The 19,656-nt window shown below is 47.2% G+C and overlaps 2 protein-coding genes and 1 pseudogene across 4 annotated transcripts; 2 read left to right on the top strand and 1 right to left on the bottom strand.

Annotated features, from left to right (window-relative positions):
* Nucleotides 1–604: 604 nt before the first annotated feature.
* LOC121300363 (ATP synthase F(0) complex subunit B1, mitochondrial-like) lies at nt 605–4,410 on the top strand. The gene is made up of 7 exons (XM_041228933.1): nt 605–756; nt 1,715–1,751; nt 1,914–2,059; nt 2,500–2,663; nt 2,910–3,035; nt 3,699–3,878; nt 4,207–4,410. Exons 1-7 carry the CDS (start codon nt 729–731, stop codon nt 4,282–4,284), a joined length of 759 nt encoding a protein of 252 aa, XP_041084867.1. The 5' UTR covers nt 605–728; the 3' UTR covers nt 4,285–4,410.
* A 419-nt stretch (nt 4,411–4,829) lies between these two features.
* LOC121300335 (epidermal growth factor receptor kinase substrate 8-like) lies at nt 4,830–15,400 on the top strand. Of its 3 annotated transcripts, none has more exons than XM_041228878.1 (20): nt 4,830–5,192; nt 7,851–7,926; nt 8,453–8,526; nt 8,839–8,903; nt 9,048–9,206; nt 9,898–10,047; nt 10,297–10,373; nt 10,621–10,754; nt 10,955–11,049; nt 11,251–11,365; nt 11,636–11,709; nt 12,146–12,220; nt 12,361–12,533; nt 13,034–13,193; nt 13,304–13,341; nt 13,649–13,742; nt 13,887–14,006; nt 14,529–14,608; nt 14,697–14,829; nt 15,139–15,400. In XM_041228878.1, the coding sequence occupies exons 2-20, from the start codon at nt 7,874–7,876 to the stop codon at nt 15,163–15,165; spliced, it is 1,896 nt and encodes a 631-aa protein (XP_041084812.1). In that variant the 5' UTR covers nt 4,830–5,192; nt 7,851–7,873; the 3' UTR covers nt 15,166–15,400. The 3 variants fall into 3 exon arrangements, with proteins under 3 accessions (XP_041084812.1, XP_041084814.1, XP_041084813.1); XM_041228880.1 differs by having other exon boundaries at nt 4,831–5,192; nt 12,385–12,533; XM_041228879.1 differs by lacking the exon at nt 4,830–5,192 and adding an exon at nt 7,506–7,600.
* Nucleotides 15,401–15,843: 443 nt separating this feature from the next.
* LOC121300336 lies at nt 15,844–18,138 on the bottom strand (annotated as a pseudogene).
* Nucleotides 18,139–19,656: the final 1,518 nt, after the last annotated feature.

Genomic DNA, 19,656 nt, shown 5'->3' with positions numbered 1-19,656 from the left:
ACCAGGATTGCAAATCTCAAAGACTGTTCCTAAGGAGATACGTATAGTTGTGTCCAGCAGTGTTCTTTAAGGCTTGTGTGTGGACTCCCGCTGCATTCCTCCTAGAATCAGACTTGCCCTGCCAGACCCAACCCTGTGTTTGTATTTCATAAATCAAATAACTGACTTACAAACCTCCCCATCACCTTTTTTTTTTTTTTTTAATGATTTCACTTTTTTTTCCAAAAATGTATAATTCACACATGCAATTATTATTTTATTTATTTATATACTGGCGAAATTAAGTGTTTAATCCTCCCAAAAGTGTGACAGCGGGAACCTCTGTTTTTGCATTTCAATTGTATATGTTACCACACCTATAACCACTGGCTCTATTAAACCAGTTTGTTTTTTTAAAAAAGTATTTGCAGTCGATCTTGGCAGGCAGCAAAAGTTGCAGGTCGTTGAGAGGGAAGCCCACACAGCGGATTCGTGTGAAAAAGCGACCCCTGGCGTCCTTTACCAATATGGCGCCCGGTTTTGCTTCACAGCCGCCATTCCCCCTCACCGTGACTCTGAGGACTCTCGCGATGAGTGGCCGGCGTGAACTCGGCTGGTTCGGATTCTGCGCAGTCCCGACACAGCGTTGTCCCTCACCACGGTAGAAGGGCAGCAGACAGGCCGAGAGCAGAGCAAGGGAAAGCGGCGTGGAGTGCAAAGACAGCCCGGCCTTGCAAGAGAGACGCAACATGCTGTCCAGACTGATACTCGTTTCAGGTACATCCAGCCAAAATATCCACGCCAGTGCTTAGTAGTTTGAGCCGGGAACCCAGCTCAAGGGTAAGCCGAAGTCAGGGCGGCCGCCGGTCAGGCAATGAAAGCGACAGAAGATTAGAGTAATCCTTGCTTTGCAATGACCTTAGCGCAGCAAACGAGCGATGCTGTGAAAGTGTCTCTCCTGCTGCAGCGCAGGTTAGTGCTAACAGAGGCATGTTTTTAAATAGCGTCACTACAGTGTGATTTAAATGAAGGGTACACACCCGAACCAGATTGCATTCAGTCAGTACGGGCCTGCAGGAATGCAATTCAAAATGCAGTGTCGAGAACCAGCTGGCTGTATGTCGTGGACTCGCGTTAACGTGTCTGTATGTTGCGATATATAATCGACAGAATGTCATTGGAGCGATCGGTAGCGTGTTTAGGCCCCAGTGGTGACAGTAGTAGATGTTTCAAGCTTGCACAATGGCACACTGAATTTAGTGATTGGGTGAAATGCTGTCATTTCTAGACACGCTCGATTTGTTTTGGTCAGTCTACTAAATCTGACAGGTCCGAACGTGGCAGTAAACGCGTCAGGTGCTGGTCCTAAAAGAGCACAATGTTTTGCTGCTAAATGAAATCAATCAGACGGAAATTAGAGTCTTTGGGTAGCAGTCAGGGCCATTCCGGGCTTTACTGTCAGCGGCTGACCTCTACTGTTTGACTCCGCGCTAGATCAGGTGTGACCTGAAGCTCATTGAAAGATATGGAGTAGAACTGAATTGAATGCAATGGGAGAGTTATTTCCACCTCTGACTGCTAGTGTACATACAGTACCAGGGCTCCCTGTCCACTGGTATTGGGGACTCTTAGCAGTGATCCGGGGCTTGCTGTTCTTGTATGAGAGAAGCAGCAGAGCCCAGGAAGGGTGGTACTCTTCCTTGCTTTGACTGATCCTTCTGCTTTGTATTCCCAGCTCCTGTCCTGAAGAGCAGTGCCCCTCTAGGTGCTGGGTAAGCTGTTGTTTTTTTGTTTTAACTGGGCTAGAAGCAGACCGCAGACCTCTATTGCTCAGGGGTGTGGAGAGGCTGCTGGACCCTGTAACCTCCTGTTTTGCTGGCGCAGTTTTTAAGTTCCTGCCGTGTGATCTTGTTCTACAATCTGTTTTTCCCCAGTCTGGTGCAGGCATCCCGGTCCTTCCACACCAGCCAGCAGAGTCTGGCTCCAGTCCCCGCGCTACCTGAGAAAGGAGGCAAAGTGCGCTTTGGCTTGATTCCGGAGGAGATTTTCCAGTTTCTGTACCCCAAAACTGGTGTCACAGGTCAGTGTAGGACACTGGTACAGCATTCCGGCCCTTAAGATCTGTTCCAGTCCTGGTCTTTGTTCTAACCAGGTCCTAAATCAGTTAATTGGCTCTCTTAGCAGGTTCAGTTAACTATCTTAGAACCTGTTTGGAGTAAAAACCTGGACTGGACTGCATCTCGGGAGGCAGTGGTGTAGAATGTGCAACTTTGCATATTTATTGAACTACAGTTGTAGTAAGTAATGCATAACTCAAAGTTACAAAGAACTCAGCTATAGTAGAGTAATTTATTTTGTATGCTCACAAACTATTAGTTAGTGGGGTCAGGTGGTCTGGGGAATAAATAACTGTTTAGGGAACAGCAGTCTTGTTTCTAGAAACTCTACCTTGAAGCCCATTGCATTGCTGAAGAGCTAAACTACGTGTCCAAAAGACTCTGCGTGTGTTGATTTCTTTAGGACCCTACGTGCTGGGAACTGGTCTCCTGACATACCTGCTGTCGAAGGAAATCTACGTAATTAACCATGAAACGTTTGCTGCTGCTTCCATCGGCATCGTCATCGTTTACGGGATCAAGAAGTTCGGACCCAGCGTGGCTGCGTTCGCTGACAAACTGAACGACGTACGAACCCTTTTCTGTGTTGCTGTGCTTAATAACAGTGGGGATGGATCATTGCTCACGTTGTGAGGGGATGCAAACAGGACCATAATACAAACATGTGCGAGATGGCTGTCGTTCTGAAAAGTTGCGTTTTAATTGAATGAATGTAGAAGGGGGGGGGGGCAGAAGGAAAAGTGTGGAGTATTGCTGTTTGCACACGGTTTGTATTTCCTGCTCCTTAGCGTGTGCTGGTCTTGTGTTTCACAGGAGAAAGTAGCCAAGGTGCAAGAAGTGAAAGGGCTGGCAGTCAGCAACCTGCAACAAGCCATTGAAGACGAGAAGAAGGAGCAGTGGAGAGCAGAGGGCAGGCAGAACCTGTTCGACGCTAAGAGGGTGATGATCTTACCATCCAGGCCTTGGGACTGTATCAGAGGCTTCTGTCACTTCATCTGTCGCCTCTTCAGCTTAGGCAGTTTTTTGTTCCCTTTGTCTGTCAGAAATGGGACGTGAAAACAACCCTGATGCTTTCATTTAGTAGTTTTCTGACCATAGAAAAGGAGTGTGTTGCGTTAGTGGATGTGAATAGGGCAGCGTCATTGCTTTGTAACCACAGCTGAAAGTTGACACAGATTTCTGTTTTGTTGTATGGCGAAACTAAATGTCGCTAGTGTTTCTTTTATTTTAGAAACGGACACATTCTGATTCACCTTGGGCATAGCTGACTTTATGAATTGTCAAACTACAGTAGAGCATGTTGAAAAGCGAGTGGCTCATAGTGGCTGAACCTTAATTACAGTCGCTCCACGGTTGTGTATGGGGAGGTCTGTCCCTTATGGATGTTGAGCGTGAAACATGAAGGGATGCTAGGTCCTGGTTTTCCAAGGCGTTCGTAATATATTGTGTAAGAAAAAGCAGATTCTGTAATTCAACGTGCTTTTAAATTGAACTGCTTAATAAGGGGGAAGTGGAAAATGCAGCCTGACGACAGACGGAACGTCTTGAAGACGTGGCGTGCTTTTTGTACAGAGCTTGTTCCTTCTCCTCCTCCTTTTGCAGAACAACGTGGCGATGCTGCTGGAGATCAACTACAGAGAGAGGCTGCACATGGTGACCAGCGAGGTGAAGAAACGCCTTGACTACCAGATCGCTCTTCAGAACCTGCAGAGACGCATGGAGCAGGAGCACCTGGTCAGCTGGGTGGAGAAAAGCGTGGTGAAGAGCATCACACCTCAGCAGGTACGCCAGCACGCTGCAGACTGGGGGCTTGGGCCTCTTCGCTCGAGGGCTTGAGGGCTTTTCCAATCCAGGTGGTGGGGATTGTAAACGGAAACTTAGCAGCATTTGGTTAGTTTAAATAACTAGACCGAAGTGTGAGGAATAACCAATATCCAGGCAGCTCAAACGACTCTGACCTGGGGCAAATAACTCAGTCTCCACTGCTTGAAAAAAGTAAACTGAAGTTTAGTATTTTCACAACATTGTTTGCAACAGAAGGCACTTCCCCTCGCTGAAGTCGGATGCCTCTTAGTCATGTTTGACATGTAAACTGTGTTTCCTTTCACAGGAGAAGGAGAGCATTGCCAAGTGCATCACTGATCTGAAAATGTTAGCCAAGATAGAACAGGCTCGGGCCACCGTCTAATCAGCACTTACCCCCGAAGAACGTGAGAAATCATCTTCGGAACACCCCTCCCCCCCCCCGCGCCCCTTGTGTGTCTGGAGAACTGCTCATTGTGTTTAATTATAAATAAACCTGTTTCCTCTTAAACGTTCGTCTGCTTCTTTGGAATCTGTGCATGTTTGTCTTGTTCTGAAAAGTGATATGTTCAAGTCTCTGCAGCGTCAAAAATGGATGTTAGGTGGTGATGTTTTGGAGAGCAAGATCCAATCATTTTCTACACAAACAAATATTCTGACCATAGTGAGGTGGGGGGGGGGGGGCTAGACTCAATATGTCAAGTTTTGGCGTTAATGTGCGCTGGAAAGCAGTGTCTTTGAAACGACTACTTAGGACCTGGCCCGACCAAAAACAAGCAAGGTAAAGCACACTTGCTTTCTGTCCAATCACTGCAGCTGTGGGGTTGGTCTGCAAAGTTAAACGGTTTCAGTCTGTACTGTACATTGTTCACCAGGTGTCGCTGTTGGCTGTAAAAATTACAAGTACAGAGTGATTGGGAGGGAAGTGGCAGTGGGATTTTAACATCTTTATTTAAAGCATAAAGTTAATCGATCGCTTCTGTATAAATATGTGTGCGTCATTATCACCAGGCAATGGAAACAGGACAGTACAAGTATAAACTCTAATTGCGCATTACGCACTTTTACAAGCTGAAAAGCCCCGTTTGAATCGGGAGCGCCCTGCTTATCCACACCCTGCGCTCTCACTACAGTGCTGGGAACAGGTGGACTTTACTCTGCTTTTATGGCCGTTCCTGCGTGTTTTCTCCGTTGCTGGGAAAGTGATCGAGTGATGTGCTGAAATGTACACACAAGGAAGACAAGAGCCGAATTAATTCGTTACAGTGAGGAAGAACACGACACTGCAACCAGGTACTGTCATTATTATATCTGTAGTTCAAAGGCGTCGACTTAAGAATCTCTGTCAAGCTTTTGACGTTTTTGTTGTCTTTGTCAGAAATGGATCGCAACACTGACGCTTGGTTTAAAAGCAGTTTTGTCAGCACTGAGGAGCCTGCTGCGCTGGGGGATGGGAATAGGGCAGCGTCCTTGCTTCGTTTGCATGTAAACCACATCTGAGAGTTTACACAGATTTCCATTTGGTTGTATTTATATATTTTAATCGGGTACAAATTGTCCAATTGTGATCAGTCTCGGACTATGTCAGAATCGTTGACTGAATTGTCAAACGACAGTAGAGTCCTTTTTATTTTTGTAATAGACTCCCGTGGTATAGTAGATAAACTGAAGTAATTTAACACACATTCTTAAGTGATGAGTGAACAAAACAGCTTCCTATAATTTGGAGCTGGACCTCTGAACAGACTCTCTATATACGCTGTGGAGATCACAAGCTGGTTCTGATGAGAGTGTGCATGGACTCTCCTGAGTTTGAACAGACTCTGTATATACGCTGTGGAGATCACAAGCTGGTTCTGATGAGAGTGTGCATGGACTCTCCTGAGTCTGAACAGACTCTGTATATACGCTGTGGAGATCACAAGCTGGTTCTGATGAGAGTGTGCATGGACTCTCCTGAGTTTGAACACACTCTGTATATACGCTGTGGAGATCACAAGCTGGTTCTGATGAGAGTGTGCATGGACTCTCCTGAGTCTGACCAGACTCTGTATATACGCTGTGGAGATCACAAGCTGGTTCTGATGAGAGTGTGCATGGACTCTCCTGAGTTTGAACAGACTCTGTATATACGCTGTGGAGATCACAAGCTGGTTCTGATGAGAGTGTGCATGGACTCTCCTGATGGACTCTCGCTGTGGAGATCACAAGCTGGTTCTGATGAGAGTGTGCATGGACTCTCCTGAGTTTACTCTGTATATACGCTGTGGAGATCACAAGCTGGTTCTGATGAGAGTGTGCATGGACTCTCCTGAGTTTGAACAGACTCTGTATATACGCTGTGGAGATCACAAGCTGGTTCTGATGAGAGTGTGCATGGACTCTCCTGAGTCTGACCAGACTCTGTATATACGCTGTGGAGATCACAAGCTGGTTCTGATGAGAGTGTGCATGGACTCTCCTGAGTCTGACCAGACTCTATATACGCTGTGGAGATCACAAGCTGGTTCTGATGAGAGTGTGCATGGACTCTCCTGAGTCTGACCAGACTCTGTATATACGCTGTGGAGATCACAAGCTGGTTCTGATGAGAGTGTGCATGGACTCTCCTGAGTTTGAACAGACTCTGTATATACGCTGTGGAGATCACAAGCTGGTTCTGATGAGAGTGTGTATGGACTCTCCTGAGTCTGAAAAGACTCTGTATATATGCTGTGGAGATCACAAGCTGGTTCTGATGAGAGTGTGCATGGACTCTCCTGAGTTTGAACAGACTCTGTATATACGCTGTGGAGATCACAAGCTGGTTCTCACCGGTAAGACCGGTGTCGTTTTTGACACCCCCAGTGCGTTCTGTTACTCTTTACCTGTCATGCCAGTTAAAAAGCCTAATCTTTCCCAGTGAGCACGGATTCATAATGTAACCCTATCCATAAAAGGCATCGCTTCTTCAGTCAATGTTATTTTTCCTTGTCTGTCTCATAATGAATCAAGCTCTGGGTTGATGAAATCGACCCTAAAAAAACATAATCTCTAACTTGATTTTGAGTCTCTGGTATATTTTTCTTTTTCTTTTTTTTAAATACTCTGCTGTTTTAAGGTGCGGAAGAGCTCTTATGAAGCTTAATCATTTATCACACCCTGAGACTCAGATGTTCTCTTTGAGTTGAAAGGTGCATTCTTTCAGCATCTTAGCAGATAGCAGATGAACTTTGCCCAGTTTCAACACAATAATGCAAGCTGAAGCAATGCTTTCCAGTGGAGTGGGGTTAATTGATCTCTCTCCATTACAGCACGGGGTAGATCTGGCAGATCGAGTGTCCTGTCCTGACAGAACCAGGGAGATGCATCTCCTATATATTACTGTGTACCCCAGTCACATGTCTAACAGCTCAATTCTATGGTGCTTCTGCCTTCTTGCCACGCAGGCGTGTGCGATATCAACAGATAATATCGCTTTGTGAGAAGCTGATAGAAACGCAGGGTTACACCTTTAAGAAATTCCTTCCGTTTATTCTGGTAACCAAGGCGATTGAAAGTAATGAGGTGCCTGGAATGTTCCGAGATTCTCAGGATTCTCGGTTCCAACGACACGCCCTCTTCTGACGTCACAGAAAATCCAATCGAATTAAACATTAACCGACTTTTCCGTCCGTAATGAAAGAGGGCAAGCAGAGCATTCTGGAGCCATTCTGGTTGAGGTGGGTTTTTATTTTGTGTGTCGCTGCAAAGGCGAGTTGTTTCCTTGGGGTTTAAAACAGAGCTGGTTTGGCGGATTCTTACCGTACTGGGAGGTTAAAACCTTCGTCTTTCAGGCCAGTGGGAAGGGAGTTGTTTTATTACAGCGTACAGCGCGTTTCACTCGATGGAGCATTGCCAGGCAGTGTTGACAGTGTTGCGCAGCATACAGAAGCCTGTGTCTCTTACAGAGGTCTGTTTTCTCTGTTCTAGATCATTGAAGCTCACCTTGAAGGATGTATCAAGGCCAGTCCCACTCAGAGGACACTGGAGGATATTCCCAGTCCAAGTAAGGGTTCCCAGCTCTTCCTCTTCCTCTCCGTGTTAGGGAACTGGTTTGGGAATGTTTCAAAACCTTATGGATACAAACACCCCAGGACCATCCCATGAAAATGTAACATCTGTCACAGGGGCTCGGGCATCGATGCCAAACTGCGGACAATCTCAGTTCGTTCCTCTTTGCTTGAAGAACTTTTTGCACCTGAAAGAAATAGAGAGGAAACCTGTATTAACAATCTTTGATGCCAGACCTGTGATACCTACTCCTCACAGCATGAAGCATGTATGAAAGCCAGTGAGAGTATTGAGGTCAGGTAGCTCCTCACCCTTAGAAAAGAGCCCCCTAGTGAAAGCACAGCAAAGTGTAATGAAGCACAGGCTCAGCATTGTAAAGAATAGCGAGGTATGGTGAAGCGTATTAAACATGGCAGACCAGCAGGCAAAAATACAGTGGTAAGCTTTCATCTGGCTTGTGCTGCTTTGGAATCTGATTCACAGAGAGGGGATCATTGATCCATGTTCTGGTTCTGTTTCAGTGGGTACAGTGCAGGTGGTCCAGTGGCACAGAGGTCCGGCAGCATCTCCCGACCCAGTGCCAAGACCATATACCGTAAGTATTGCTGCCCCAGTGACAGCTCACCATGCCACGGTGTGTAGCAGGGGGAAGGCTTGGCCAGCCCACATGGAAGGGAAATATATTTATCTGTCTGTGCAAACCATCTGTATTATTTTAAATATGCACGACCACAAAGCAACATGGGCGATCAAGTACTTGGGAGGGGAAAAAAAGTTAAATGTTATATAAATGTTCACTTTTTTTTTTTAGCATTTCTATAAAATAGCAGCAGGAAAGTTCTTGCCTTGAGCTTTACTGTGCTTCAGTGTTTCTTTTTTCAGTTCTTTCCCTTTGTTTTCTCAACAGAGCAGAGGAAGGAGTATGCTGAGACCATGTTGAAACAGCCAGACTTTTTCCAGTACAGAGTGGAGGTAAGGTGAAGCCTTGCTACAGTAGCCGTGCTGAACGAAGCAGTTATAAAGCACGCGGTCCTGTAATCAGTTATAAAGCACATGGTCCTGTAATCAGTTATAAAGCATGTGATCCTGTAATCTCCGGTCTTCTTCTGTCCGCAGCACCTGTTCACTTGCGGGCTTGACCAGAAGGAGGTGCGGAGCGTGGACGACTGCATCGCCAGGCTCAAGCTGCTGGACGCCAAGGGCAGGGTGTGGGGTCAGGACATGATCCTGCAGGTCAAGGACGGCAGCCTGCAGTTGACCGACATTGAGACCAAGGTGAGGAGGGTCCGAGGGTCAGTCAACGAGCGGTCATTCCAACCAGACCGGTCCAGTTCAGGGTTTGTACACCATGAAACACCAGAGGTGTACAAGCTTATCATGATCCTCCTGGTCATCTCCCACTCCGAGTCCCAGACCTCGTATCCCATATCGTGTATATCCAGCATTCCGGCTGTAGGGGGTTGGGATACTGCACATTCTACAGTAATGTCATCCTTTTGGACCCATTAGCACTCATATTGAAAAAGTCTTCACAGCAGTGTGACATCACAATAGCCAGGTGGCATTGTTGTTTGTTGACTTGCCCCAAGCTGCAATCACTTTAATCCCACTTCTCATTTCCTCTGTGTGTGTGTATGCTTGTCTCTGTGTGTGCTTATCTCTGTGTATGTGCGTGCTTGTCTCTGTGTGTGTGTGTGTGTGTGTGTGTGCGTGCTTGATCTGTGTGTGTTTGTGCGTGTCTCTGTGTGTGTGTGCGTGTGCTTGTGCTTGCTCTGTGTGTGTGTGTGCTTGCTCTGTGTGTGTGTGTGCTTGCTCTGTGTGTGTGTGTGTGTGTGCTTGCTCTGTGTGTGTGTGTTTGTTTGCTTGTCTCTGTGTGTGTGTGCTTGCTCTGTGTGTGTGCGTGCTTGTCTCTGTGTGTGCTTGTCTCTGTGTGCGTGCGTGCTTGTCTGTGTGTGTGCATGTGCAGGAGGAGCTGGAGTCCTTCTCTCTGGACAGTGTGCAGGAGTGCACGGCCGTGCTGCAGAGCTGCGTCTACAACTCCATCCTGACAGTGACGGTGCGAGAGCGCAGCAGGAGGGGCCACAGCGTCTTCCTGTTCCAGTGCGAGGAGATCGGGGTGAGTAGCCCTGCAGAGAGGCCTGCGCACAGGCTCCTACACTCGCTGCTCAAGACAGGCCGGTGGGACTGCTCCTACCTCTCTAGCTGACATCTGAACCACACGATGTTTCACACAGTTAAAAATGACCAAGCGGGTTTGCTTGATAAACAGTTTGGATCATGGCAGCCTGTCTCAGTGCTGACTGCTGTCAGTAGCGTCCATTCTCACTGGAGTGACCAGCATCCCTCCTCCTCCTCCTATCTGCAGGCTGAGCACATTCAGAGCGACATGGAGAAGCTGCTCCAGGAGAAGAGAGACAGCCAAGGAGACCAGGACAACATCAGGTAAGAGCACCAGGTCAGGCACGCCTGCAGTCACGTGTAATCGGTGCATTCAAACAAAGCTATTGGAAGGTTTTGAGCTCTGGTGTTTTCATGAGCTGAAAGGTGCATTATAATTTGTAATGCTGTAGACTTTGCTCCCTCACGTCATTTTAGTAGCCCCTGTGTGTCAAGTGTTCAAAGCTGCGACCTTCCTTTACAGCGATCCCTGTGCTTCCAAAAAGAATGTTCTGTTTCCGGTTTCCCGCAGGAACAATCTCGAGAGCATATTAGCCCAGCCAGCGCCAGGGAGCTTTCACGGCAAACCTCCGCCTCCCTCGCAGCCTGAGGACAGGTGGTCCGGCCTGGATCAGTCCACCCCTCCCTGGGACGGCCCAGAATATGGTAAAGGTTTATTTTCATACCAGTTACTTTACGCACAGGTAGGGTGTTGTATGGACTTAATCACGCAAAACCAGGCAGATTAGAATATCTGTCACTCAGTAGCAAAACAAAAGTAAATAAAAACACCTTAAAGGTTTGTTGGAGGGGGGGTGTGGCAGTATTATAGGTTTACCTGTCCCGTGTTGCCTTGTGTGTTTCAGACGAGTTCCCTGACTTTGACCAACACCGCCCCAGGGAGGAGGAGAGGAATCAGGAGGAGCCTGCAGTCAGCATGGCTGAGTCCCACAGGAATATGGTCAGTCAGCTCCAGCGCTTTCAGCCCAAACTGTAATCGCCATTTACAGAGAGATCAGGCGTTCTGCGGACGGCAGTTTGGTGTGACCCACTCGAAGTGTTTCTCGAAGTACGCCTGACTCACTCTCTCTCTCTCTCTCTCTCTCTCTCTCTCTCTCTCTCTCTCTCTCTCTCCCCTCCCTCCCTCCCTCCCTCCCTGCAGGAGATCCTCAATCACGTGCTGAGCGATCTGGAGCTCTTCACCCTGCAGCTGAACGAAGGTGTGGCGGCTCAGAGTACCGGCAAGAAGAGCAAGAAGAAAAGCAAGAAAGACAAAGGCGAGCGGGGGGGGGGGGGGAATGAAGTCAAGTGCTGTGCCAAATTTTATACCAAAATATAGTGCCACCCTTTACCAATCAATTTTCATTCCTTTAATTGTACTGCCACCTGTTGGCTCTGAACTGTTTCAGACAGTTCTAAGTGATAGTCTACGCGCTGCACTGAGCCAGAGATCCCGTGGTTTAAGAGAACAGCAGGTACGGTGTGTGGCAGAGTGGAGAGTGGGATCTGCAGTGTGACTGACTCTGCTGGCTTCTGATTCTCTATAGGCACTGCAGGGTTACCGCCACTGCAAGAGTTTGCCTCCTGTCTCCAGAAAATGAAATACGGATTCAACCTGCTGGTATGTAAATACGTGTGCATTGTTTGAATGTGATTTGCATGCTCAGTTACACCTCTGTCACTGTGCTGTGTGTGTAACACCCGGCACACTCTTCTGGTTGATACAGCTCGCTCGCTGTATGGTTGCGCGTATTGATTTATCTGCCTTTAAGATGTTGCAGTCCTCTGCAGCCCTTGTAAACAGTTACTTCCGATCGCGCGTAGATCTGTAGCTCTCACTGTCATGCACGGAGAGTCAAGCAATCAGGAGCTTGTTGTATAGAATCCCGGTTTGCCAAGTTGCAGGTGTTGGCTGGGGCCCCATGGGTTAGGGAGGAGAAACGATTGGTTAGTTTTCCTCATCACGTGAGCTCTTAGTCCCTGTGCTGCATCATCTTCTATTGCATTACCAAGCTCTTTCGTTTCTCTCACTAGCCTGTAAACTTGTTTTCATTCAGGGTAAGCTGGACGGTCAAATCCAAAACCCCAGTGCAAGCGATCTGGTCCACGTGCTCTTCACAGCACTAAACTTTGTAAGTAATTTCATTTTTCATGTGATTTAATCCACTTATTCATTACACTCCAGGCTCCAGTGTAAAAAGTGGGGTGCATCATTCATTTCTGAAAGGCCTGATTCAATTCCATTTCCCTGCCTAGTGTTCTCTGTCAGCAGCTTTGTGTGCTCTTGCCCCTCCAGATCACGTCACACTGCCCCAAGCCCGACCTTCCTCCCTCCATTCTCAGCCCCTTGCTGATCCATCCAGCCCTCGAGCTGCTGGAGAACAATGTCACTCCCGACGAGCACCGTCTCTGGAAGGCCTTGGGGGACGCCTGGAACCTGCCCAGGTACAGTCTCCTCAACAGACCTTTCACTGCAAGCGGACTCCCGCTCGCTTAAACGAAGCAGGGCTGCCGGGTGATCTCTCTGTGAACAAACGCCCCTGCTCTGCTCACAGCAGACCTCAAATGAACCCTCATAACAGCAGATTGATCTGCTGTGCTGTGAACGCGCTGCGCGACATGAAGATACTGCGTGTCATGGTGAACTCATTTTTCAAGGTATAGCAGATACATTGAAGGCCGTATCTTGTGATCTGCTTGTCCCATGCATGGGTATTTCCACTATCAGCAATAAACCTATATTCGCTAGAAAAAATTATCTAGTGTGGATACTCTGTATGTTTTACTCAGATCCTTGATTGGCGATAGATCTGAAACTGCGGTACAGCTTGTCGGTCATAACCACCTACTGCTGAAGGTAGTGGTGTCGGAGCATGCCTGTTTGGCTTCAGTAGCTGCAAGCTCTGGAGAATTCCCAGGAGGTAAATCGAGCGATTTGTTTCTAGAGCACTCTGGCCGGACGGAGACTCGATCCCGCCCTACGTTCCAGAGTTTTCCGATGGGTGGGAGCCCCCTGTTCCAGAAGCGACACGGAACCTGGAACGCGATCGCAGAGACCGTCAGAGCCAGAGAAGCAGCCATCGGCACAGGTCCTTCCCTGAGCAGGTAGGAGCGCCCGGGCCCGTTGGGATGGGTTTGTTAGTAGCAGAGACACCAGAGCAGTTTGGATTGAGCCCGAGACTGTATGTGATATTAATTACATTTTTCTTTTCTAGCAACCAAATTCTGAACCGTGGCGCTTCCCACCTGTCCGGTAAGTGCCGAGTGCAGTCCGTGGCAACTGGAGAGATTCAGGAATAACATACAGGGATAGGCTTGTTGTTTAACGCAAGATTAAAGAATAGAGGTTTAAAAATACATAGATTTTGTAATAGTGAAACCAATTTATAAGGCACTCAGATGCTAGAGTGTAGGAATCTATAGCAGCAGCTCTGTGCAATTGTAGCACACTAGGACAGCTTTTAATTGAGTTTCCTGACTCTGGTACATCTCATTGTGCTTGTATTGTGTCGGCCAGTCTCATGAGACACTGTTAACGCTTCTGTTCCGTGTTCACTCAGCGCTGACGAGCAGCCTCACTTTATGCGGGTGATGTACAACTTCATGGCCAGAAACAGCCAGGAGCTGAGCATCATGAAGGGAGAAATACTGCTGGTATGAACTCTGCTGGAACCCCTCACAGAACAGCAGCTATACAGAATAATACAGCAGCTATACAGAATAATACAGCCCTCTCTTAACAGCAGCTATACGGAATAATACAGCACCCTGTGTGTCTCTTCCTCTCTTCCCGTGCAGGTGCTGGATAAGAGTAAGAAGTGGTTCAGGGCGCGCAACGTCCGAGAAGAGGAGGGCTTCGTTCCCAACAACGTGCTGGAGCCTGTGGAGGAGGAGGACCAAGAGCAGAACGTCTACCAGGTGCGGCCCGGGGGGTCACCCCAGCACAATCTCAGCCTTCTCGGGAATACGGCGAGACATTCACAGACAGTCCGAGTCAAAGTGACAGGCCTTTCGCACTCACACCTGCATGAGCCTGCCGGCAGAGGGAGGGGCAGGGCGGTCGTTGCTCACCCCGGTCTTGCATTGAGAACGCGGGCTGTGGGAAGGGAAACGCTGTAGAGAGACCTGCAGCCTCGTTGTAATTGTGCTGCATGCGTTTATTTAGAGTCAGAGTCGTGGATTGGAGCTGATTTTCTAGCGAAGCTGAGAACGGGCAGGGCCTGCTGCAAGTCCTCTGCAGATTACATGCGGATCACTCTGAAAAACGTTTCGACTTTCTTTAATGAAAAAAGACTCAGTCATTTGTTAGGTTTCTTTTGGTAACGGCACTGTAGATATTAGATTGATTTTTGCGACTAAACCATTTTACCGGCATTGTAATAAAAATAAAGCAACGATGTGAACTGAGTTTAATCTCCATCTCTCTACCCATCCACACAGGACCTGCCCCCGCACCTGAACAGGAAATCCAGACCCGAGGAGGTAACAGCGTGGCTTCAGTACAAGGGCTTCTCCAAAATGTAAGACCCCCTCCATGAATTCGAGGCTGTCGCTTTCGACACCCCTCCCTGTGTGCCGGCGCACGCTCACATACTTTCTCCCTGGCAGTACCGTGCGTTGCCTGGGAGTGCTCAGCGGATCCTTGCTCCTGGGGATGACCCGTGACGAGATCAAGACTGTCTGTCCAGAAGAGGGCGGTAGAGTGTTCTTCCAGCTGCAGGCTGTCAAGTCCTCCCTGGCGGTGAGTTACTGACATGCTGCCGTTATAACAGATCGCATTCACAGAGATCCCTGTATTGAGTTTACAATCCTGCTTAATAGAGAAGAGCCTTCGTGGGTTCAGAGCTTTGCTTACCCTTGGGCTGGACTGACCGTTTTTGAGCCCTGGGAGGCTGTAGAGAAGCACATTGTATTGAACTGTATTCCCAAGTTACAGTGTGAGGGGGTGTCAACGAAACAACTGTTTTGGAAGACGCCTTGGCTGATCGCCCGCAGCGTGTTGATTTTTTAATTCCCCCCGTTTTGTTTTTCCCCTCCCTCCTTGTCAAAGCTCGCCAGTGAAAACTATGGTCAATAAAAGCAGAGCCGCCAGCCAAACCCCCCCCCCCCCCCTGAAGAGAACCAAGAGGTGAGTGACAGCGAGCTGGAGAAACAGCCACCCCCCCTCCTCCACACAGTGAAAGAAGCAGAACTCGGAACACACAGAATCGGAATACCCAGGAACTCCAGGGCAGACAAAAGAACCGGACTTTCACCCTGCCCAGCTCCACTGCAAAAGAAATCAGAATCTACATAAAGATATTTAAACAGACTGTGCAACTCTCTCCTAGAATTCTTCAATCGTCTACAGTGTAACACAGTTAAAGTTAGCAAGACTGATGCCCACTGGCTGCAGTGTAGGAATATCTGAGATCAGTCTTATACTGACTGTATGCAATGCCTTTATTAGTGGTTTTTACAGATTAGAGATTCTTGGACTTTAACCTTGGTAGTGTAAGAGAAGGCTGTCTATTTATCCTGAAGAAAGCTATTTGCACATTTATTCACACGAACAGCCTGCGTGTGTTCTGTCATTGAACGTACACAGCAAGACTAACTAAAGAAATCTAGACTATAAATATGTAGGAATATGAATATTCTAGTATGCATCTATTTCCTTTTGTTCTTCATGTAAATAAGCGTGGTCTAATGCACGTTAAATCTGTTGAAAATGTGTACCTGTATATTAATAAATACCACAATAAAAAGCAGGGAAGTCGTTTCACACAGTTGTCTTTATTGTTAAAGGGTAGTTTTGTTTCACAGTATTGTGAATTCTTCAGGGCAGCAGATTCTGCTGTGCTGGTTGACACACGCGCAGAAACGGCTCCAGTGAAACGCTCCCAGTCTCCAGTATGAAGTGCTCAGGTTGTCCTCTGCCGTTCTGTACGCTGGGTTTGTTCTCCAGCGTTGTGCGTCTCTCATTCCTTCTTGTTGCCCCACTGAGACATCTTGTTGTTCACCGGGGTCTTTATGAAATTTTTGGATTTCATGAAGGCTGCAATCTTCTCCAACTCCTGGAAGATGAAGAGAAGGCTGGTTTCACATCCCCGTTGACAGACATGAGCAACACAAGGACACACAAGCCAGACGCATGCCGTGGGCTACACAGCGATGTGAACCATTAATGGCAGACAACTTTGGTCACTCATTTCAATCCACATCTGCATGTAAAGCTTTAGGGTTTGCATCGACATTTCCCCTGTAAACGCAGTAGGGACGACTCTCCCTTTAAGAAGGAGCCCCGCCCTCAGCCTAACCCTACAAGTGCAACGCTATGGGAACCCCAAGCGCTTCTCACCTCGAACCTGCTGTGGAATTCCTTCAGGTTCTGGAATTCATCCAAACACTTGGGTTCGAACATCTGGTGCTGGTCCAGGAGCTCGTACATGATGAAGTCCACAAACATGATCTGCAGAAGAGAAATCCACTGCAGAGGAACAGGACTCTCCTTCCCCCGATCAAACCAATACTTCAAGTCATAGGAACACACACACACACACAACAGAAAGCTCTGCTCTGTAGAATTGCACGATCAGGTTTCTCTTTTGGAGACCCAAGAATTTGGATTTCGAATGGATTTTTACTTTATTGCAGAGTCTCTTCACCCCTCTATTGATTGCATGTGGGTTTATCTCATGTAGAATTAAAACAATGCCCTGCAGGTAACACTGTACAAAAACACCTAATTTAACAAAACACAACCTCTCCCACCCAGCTTACATTCTCTCCTGCAAACCACTTCCGATCCCCCAGGAACTCCGAGAACTGCTTCAGCGTCACAGGCAGCTACAACACGTACCCAGGCCTCCTCTTCTCCTAAAGGAGGGCCAGATGAGCAGCACAGAGTCAGACTCCTGATTGCGGGGAGGCTTCAGAGAGCGCTGGTCCCCTGGGGGTACTCACGTAGTCAGGGCTGTGGCACAGCATGACAAAGCCGTTCCGGAAATCCATGGCCTGGTTCTCCAGCACGTCCACTCGGACCATCTCCTCTTCCATCTCGCCACCTGCAGCCACGGAGGAGACGCGGGTGAGCGCCGGGCTGGTTTCACAGAGCAGCGGTGACCTGTGAAACCAGCCGTCTCCAATGCATTTGAATTCCGGTGCGTGCGGAGTGTCACTTACACACGCGGTGCTTGCGGGCGTGTACCTCATGATGGCATTGCTCTGGCAGATCTTGTGGTCTCCGTCCGTCAAGTACGGGAGCTGGAAATGACCACAAGCTCTCAATACAACCCAGATCACCGCATGCAGACGCAAGACTACTGAAGCAGCAGGTCCAGTCTGGGCTCTAGGTACGATCTTTTTTTTTTTTTTTTTTTTTTTACAGCTGTAGAATAATTGGTTATATAAAATCAGTCCGATGTGGTTTATTGTTGTTTTTTTGGGGTTTTTTTGCAAATGCAAACTGTTTTATAGCGTGTAGAATAAATAGTTTACTGTATAAATCATTCCTAGATATGTATTTAAGAACTGAAACAGTTGGTTACGCATGGTTACGCCCGATGGCACAGCCCTGTTACAGCGCCGCTCGCTGGCTATCTTGCAGTTTGCATTGCTCACACGATGTGTATCAGCACAGCCCGCTCTCTGCGTGCAGAATGATTTACTTATCGGGATATGCACGACTTGTTTACTCAATCGCACGCCGAGCAAGACCTTTTAGGCACTTCAGCGTTAATAATGAGGAACGTCAGCAAGTTTGACCAAAGTCCATGCACGCAAAATCAACAAACTTGAAGAAAAAAAAATAAAACGCATAACCTTAACTTGTTTTTATCTTGGCGTACAGACAAAACCTCTACATATTAACAACGCCCGGAGCTGCGCGACTAATCTGCAGGTCACACTAAACCCAAACACCTCCCCAGCATGACAACAACCGCGCCGCTGCTTCATCCCTTACCCCTCGGATATCCCAGTAAGCGAGTTTCATGACCATTGTGTTGCGGGAACCTTTTCCACGGGATGCAATGCAGCTCGTCAGCTCATGAAGTGAACAAAATCAACCACCTGCAACACATGTCAGAGCCGCAGCCCCAGCGCGCCTGGCCAATCACACTGCAGCCTGCAGTTTCATTTCAATCTGCACCACACGGGTTGCGTAACTGCTTCTTGTTTGAACAGTTTGGTTCAAATGGGCACACACACAAACACAGAGAGTTCCTCATAATCTTGGACTACATTGAAATGGGCGCAGGGAAAACGACTTCCGTCTTTATTGAAGTGCAATCACTAAGGGCTTCCTATTTAAATTTACTTAAATTCTAGTTTCTGTTGTATACTTTGTGATAAAGTGCACTGTGCAGAGTCTTCAGCAACAACAGATAACATTAACACCATGCCTTTCTAAACATCAATGACAGCGCCATCTAGTGAGCAGCTGCTGTAGATCAAGTTTCCTTTTGCATTGCTGGCAATACAGAGCAGATGCTTCAGACAGGTGCTTATAACCAGAAAGACAGGGGTCAGGCTGATGATGCTTAAGTCTATAGGCTTTTTATCCCTGTGTCATCCATTCAAGGTATGTGTCATGTTCTTCATGTAATGCGTGACAGATGTTTCTTCACTTGGAATGGAAAATCAGCTCAATTAACTGCAGTACCCCTGGCCTGCTTGCCAGCACCTCATTTCTGTGGACAGCGCGATCTGAATAATCTGTGTTCTACAGTCACAAACAACTCGCGAGTTACCTCAAACAATGTTTTTTTTTATGAATTAAATACAGTTTTAGAAAATTATTGGCTTCTTTAAAAACAGCTTAGAACTGTTTCAGGAATATCATTTTTAAATCATTCTAAAAAATAATCCACACACAATTAAACGAAAATTAAAACAAACACACACTCTCTTTTTTTCTTTGAACACATTTTTTAATGCTACAGAGATAATGCAAAACTCCATGCGGAGGAGACCTGTATACAAGAAGGCAGGCAGCAGAAAAAACATTACATCAGAAACGATCAAAAACAGGAGAGATTCCTCACAATCCTTTTACATAATAATCAGCACTCCTTTTAAAAAATACACTTCTATAGTGTACACTCCATATACCCAGCGTCCCCTTTAAATAAACTCTGCTGGCTGTCATGCCAGGGGCTTCTTTATCGTATATAAATACAATAACACCCACAGTGCCTGTTTCAGGACACTAAGTGGGGCTTCAGCACAAGGGAATATTTACCAAATCTCTACCTCCCTTTAAATGTTAATTAGTCATTGTTAAGCTGTCTCTGCATCCTAATAAGAGAAAACTTTAATGACTGGGTTTAAGTTTATTATTATTTTTTTCTTTGCTACAAATCAAGGAGATTTTAAAATGCTGGGCTTGCTATCAGTGTGCACTCCGGACCGGGTATTTCATGCTGAAAAGACAATCTGTCAGGAGAACGCTGTTAAAACGAGGGAAAATAACAAAAGCACAAGGCAAACTCGGCGACCGCAAGAACGAAATGCAATTAGGATCAGCGGTGAGCAATTAACGACATTTATCACGTCTGTCTGAAATAACGAAGCGAAACAGAATCAG

The sequence above is a fragment of the Polyodon spathula genome, chromosome 25 (genome assembly GCF_017654505.1).
Source record: "Polyodon spathula isolate WHYD16114869_AA chromosome 25, ASM1765450v1, whole genome shotgun sequence".
NCBI lineage: Eukaryota > Metazoa > Chordata > Actinopteri > Acipenseriformes > Polyodontidae > Polyodon > Polyodon spathula.
Note: the sequence above shows the minus strand (reverse complement) of the source record. Positions and strands in the feature narration are given on the sequence as shown.